Source organism: Papio anubis, unplaced genomic scaffold (assembly GCF_008728515.1).
Source record: "Papio anubis isolate 15944 unplaced genomic scaffold, Panubis1.0 scaffold621, whole genome shotgun sequence".
NCBI classification, from domain to species: domain Eukaryota; kingdom Metazoa; phylum Chordata; class Mammalia; order Primates; family Cercopithecidae; genus Papio; species Papio anubis.
In genome coordinates, this window is record NW_022166431.1 from 22,435 (window position 1) to 27,683 (window position 5,249).

Consider the following 5,249-nt stretch of genomic DNA (forward strand, 5'->3'; position numbering starts at 1 on the left):
GTGGTTGCAGGCGCCTGTAGTCCCAGCTACTCGGGAGGCTGAGGCAGGAGAATGGCGTGAACCCGGGAGGCGGAGCTTGCAGTGAGCTGAGATCCGGCCACTGCACTCCAGCCTGGGCAACAGAGTGAGAGTCCGTCTCAAAAAAAAAAAAAAAAAAAAAAAAAAGGCGTACATTTTGACCAGTTTTTAAGACTCATATTTAGTGTTAGCCATGTTATCAAGCAATCTTGCTCCAAATTATTTATCTATCTGATTTTGGAACTTATGTCTGCACAAAGCCTACGTGGGAAACTTTGCGTCAGCTTGACTGATTTCTGCTTTTACCTCAGTGTGAATTGTGCATGTAGGGTGACAGTTATTAGAAATATTTCCTATATAGAGTGCATACATGTCCCTATTACTCATATTGCTCAATTGCTTAGCCTATTTTATAAACAACTTTAAACATTGTAAGCCCTGTAATCTCCTCATTCAGTGCAGCTGCCTCCTCCCTGGGGTTTCCGATGGTCTCAGGATGTGGGTTTTCACACTGTGTATCTTGCACAGTAATACACGGCCGTGTCCTCAGATCTCAGGCTGCTCAGCTCCATGTAGGCTGTGCTCATAGACCTGTCCCTGGTAATGGTGACTCTGTCCTGGAACTTCTGTGCATAGTTGGTGTTACCATTGTAAGGTGTGATCCATCCCATCCACTCAAGCCCTTGTCCAGGGGTCTGTCGCAACCAGTGCAAGTAGCGGTAGGTGAAGGTGTATCCAGAAGCCTTGCAGGAAACCTTCACTGAGGCCCCAGGCTTCTTCACCTCAGCCTCAGACTGCACCAGCTGCATCTCAGAGTGGGCACCTGTGGAGGGGACACAGGAGTGGATAAAGCCCCCTTGACTGGACTCAATCCCCTTCTCATCACTGGGACCTGGGAGCCCCCCTTACCTGTGGCTGCTGCCACCAAGAAGAGGATCCTCCAGGTCCAGTCCATGGTGAGGAGCTGAGCTCTCAGGGGATTCTCTAGAGGAGGGATGTGGTTGTTGGGTGATGCTCTCAGGGCACAGACATCCATATTTACCTCAGTGGATCTCAGGTTATTTGCATATTGATGAGACAGAGCATTTCATAGCTCAAAGCCTGGCTGACGATAAGAAGGGGAAGATAAATGACATATCAACCTTACAAGAGTGAGATGCTGATGGTTCAAGCCCTAATCCTGCTTGAGGAAATGAATGCCCTGCTCCATGTATGAACATTTGTGGACAGAGGTCCTTTCACTGAAGAATCAGCCCTCTCAGAACAGGTTCCTCACTGCAAATATAGATTTTACAAGCGTAGAGACCAGCTGTATGATTTCTGGAACAATCACTCTCCATGACACAGAGCAGGTGCCTTGGGCCTATCCTGGACCCTTCAGGAACCAGCACAGCTCACTGGTGACTCTGAGAAAGTGATTGCTGATGTCCCACGTGAGTATCCAGCAGGTCCCTCTGAGACCCACTGGGCACTCTTTAGACAGTGTCTGCATCAACTGCCTGGTGTCTTGATCCCCCAGGCTCTTCAATAGAAACAGTCTTGGACTCTTGGTCTACAGGTTATGAACTCATGATCCCAAAAAAACTTCCAAGGAATTTGTGTTATGGATAATTGTGGGTTTTATTTCCAATTCCATTCAGTGAGCACTGAAACCATGAGGAGTTTGTGTTGACTTTTATATGAAGAAGTTCAGTTACATTTGACATCCAGAATGCTGGCCACACCAATGAGAAAAGTCTGCAGAGTGGTCCGCACAGGTCAGAAATTAGAAAGTGATATATTCACAAGCTTGCAAAACCGGTAGACATTCAGCGTATTCAGCATTCAGCTCTTTCTATTTCTTCAGGAAAATAGAGGGGTTATATCTGTATGGAAAATGGGACAAGTAGTTTTCAGCTGATTCTCCTGGGGAGTTGCTGTTGAAATCACTCAGGAGATGCTCTGACACAGGATTGTGAAGACGATGCTGACCCCCGGTGGTCGCTGTCAGCAACACGGGATGCTCAACCCTGGTGGGTGCCTTTGTTGCTGTTTTGCCCACAAGAGATTTTAGGCTGTCGTGTGCTGAATGCAGGTGAGTTTTTAAACCTCAGATGAGGAAAATTCATGACCACATAGAAGATGAGAAAACTGAACACTTCATCAAGCACATTCCACTGATGAGAACTGTTTGCACAGAGAGCCAGAGATGAGCTGGGAAGAGGAAGGGGGTGGGGACGATCATCCATAGAAGGACGCATCCAGCCTGCTTGAACTCCCTGTGGAAGGAGGGTTTAAATGTTTGTCCTCAGCTAATCGGGGGCATTTCAAGACCTTCACAAGCTTTCAGAGAAAGAGTTTTCATGAACAAATACCATATATTACTCAAAGTTCTATTTTTTTGTATGTATTCTTCTTCTCTAGGCAGCTCCACAGTAGGGTGTTCTCAGAATTCTCCCCGATCCTTCTTGAGTTCCTGGTGCAGTTGCTGGAGGAAAAGCCTGCATGGGGGAGGGAGCCCTCCTCATGTGCATCCCTGAGGCTGTCCTGTCACCTCACCCACCACTGTCCTTCAGTCACTTGGTAAACATTTGTGAGCTAATCTTCCTGAAATGTGTGGTTTCGCACAGTATATTCACAAGGTAACAAAATCCTTAAGCTCTGTCTATTTCCACAGGCACATATTCCTTTCTGGAGCACAGGTGGGTCTTGAGTGTGTGGTAGTGGATAGTTAGTGAGAGGAGGTTTATGTGCATCTTGTCATCTCCCAGCGTGTATCCACCATGAGGCTGACACCCACAAGCAAGCAGATGGACTTGCTCAGCTGGAGGACGACAAATATTTTCATAACCTGTGACCTCAGTGGTGCTCTTTCCCTGCAAGGCCAATCATGGTTATCCCTCTGGCTAATGTGCAGTCAGCAAGGGCGACCACTGCCCACCTCTGTGAGGGCTCCCTCCAGGGTCCACCCACTTTGTAAAGGGAAGCTTTTGTTCCTGCCTGGGTCCCATGCATGTGTTTGCATTTGCTGCACAATCCGCCTTATTCGGAACCGCCACCCAAGAGCTTACGGTGTATCTAATCCAACTCTAGGGCATTATACATGGAGTCTCTTATTGTCAGGTTTGCCAACTCTCATTAAAGGATTTTCATTATGGAATTGACCAGAACTTGCTGGCCTTTTAGAGATATGAACCTGGCTGCAATGCTGTGGAATCAGGAGGACCAGAGAGGTCCTATATACAGGAGGGTATCTTTATTAATGAGTGCACTCAGACCCAGCAGACTCAACAAACAAAGACTGGGTGCAGAACAAAGACAGCACTTGACTTTTATACACGCTTCACAAAATGGGGTGGGCTAGCTTGAAGCAGGCTTAGAGTAGCACAAAAGCAGGGATACAGAGGCAGGACAAACACAGTCACATTGTAACAGGTTCATAACTCAGGATTGCACATGACCATTGCTATGCAACCCAGATGTCTGTTATCTAGGTTTTGCTCCAAACAGCCTTGCACTGTTAACACATCTCATAACGCTCACTATGGTGCCTAGACCGCTGTAGTTCAGGTCTGCTCAGGCTTCTCATTACCTTCATTGTACTTCTTAGATAAAACAGAATACTTGAAGTTACTAGTTACAGAGAACAAGAATCTATAAACTCATACCGTAAAACAAAGGAAAAATTCTTTTTCTTCTCCCTGTGTTGAGGGAGTGCTGGAGGAGTCTCAGAAGCACATTAGATAATATTATTAAGACTTTTCCTGGGTCTGGGCTGTGCTTATTGCTGCCTCTGGGATAAGTCAGCCTAATACAGGAAAGCTTATTTCTCTTAAAAAAATTTTTTTTTCAATTTCCAGCCTCACTAAAAGCTTAAAAATGTTATTCTCAGCCGGGCGCGGTGGCTCAAGCCTGTAATCCCAGCACTTTGGGAGGCCGAGACGGGCGGATCACGAGGTCAGGAGATCGAGACCATCCTGGCTGACACGGTGAAACCCCGTCTCTACTAAAAAAAAAATACAGAAAACTAGCCGGGCGAGGTGGCGGGCGCCTGTAGTCCCAGCTACTCGGGAGGCTGAGGCAGGAGAATGGCGTGAACCCGGGAGGCGGAGCTTGCAGTGAGCTGAGATCCGGCCACTGCACTCCAGCCTGGGCAACAGAGCGAGACTCCGTCTCAAAAAAAAAAAAAAAAGTTATTCTCTGGGAGGGGGCATTGTAAACCAGAAGTAAGAAAAACTCCAAATTAATATATATTTTGTGGATTTGGGAAGAAAGTGCTCAAATGGTAATAGCCTCAACTCACTTTCCCTCTGACTAATATCATTTCTAGAAAGCCATTGAATATACCTAGATGTTTCAAGATCATTTAGGTTTGTTATATTAGGGGATCATCAGAAAAAGAAAGAACCAAGTGTCCGTGTAGATTCATCCATTGTAACTGATTTGTGCCTGTGGTGCAGGATGGTCGTGGTGGAGGAGGCTGTGCCTGTGCAGGGCAGGGATTCATGGGAATTCTCACACCTTCTGTGCAATTTCTTTTTTTTTTTTTTTTTTTGAGACGGAGTCTCGCTCTGTTCCCCTGGCTGGAGTGCAGTGGCGCGATCTCGGCTCACTGCAAGCTCCGCCTCCCGGGTTCCTGCCATTCTCCTGCCTCAGCCTCCCAAGTAGCTGGGACTACAGGCGCCCGCCACTGCGCCCGGCTAATTTTTTTTTTTTTTTGTATTTTTAGTAGAGACGGGGTTTCACCGTGGTCTCGAACTCCTGACCTTGTGATCCGCCCGCCTCGGCCTCCCAAAGTGCTGGGATTACAGGCGTGAGCCACCGCTCCTGGCCCTTCTGTGCAATTTCTTTGCAATCCTAAAACTGCTCTAAAATGAAATTTATGGTAAGGAGTGACAGAAACATTTGAAAGACAATTTTGCCTCTTTTTAAGAATCATACTTACCCTTAACACATGATCAAATAACCTTGCTCCAAATTATTTATGCATCTAAGTTGAATTGTTCACAGTAGCACCTTCATGGAATGCGTGCATCAACTTTATTGAGTGTGGCCTTTCCCACTCTGTCAATTTGGCTTATATGGTGGCTCTTGAATGGAATATTTCTCTTACAGCTAGACCGTGTTTCTATTGTTCTCAAATATATAACCCATTCTCTAAACAGTCTTAAACTGAATAACCCCTGACATTTCCTCAGCCCAGCACAGCTGAGTCCTCCCTCAGGGTTTCTGACACTCTGAGGATGTGGTTT

At 46.5% G+C, this 5,249-nt stretch overlaps 1 gene segment (V, D, J or C); it reads right to left on the minus strand.

Moving 5' to 3' along the window:
- Positions 1 to 355: 355 nt before the first annotated feature.
- Positions 356 to 1,047, minus strand: LOC116273381. The segment is given in 2 exon segments: positions 356 to 841; positions 928 to 1,047. Coding segments are annotated over 2 exon segments (363 nt in total).
- Between the last annotated feature and the right edge of the window lie 4,202 nt (positions 1,048 to 5,249).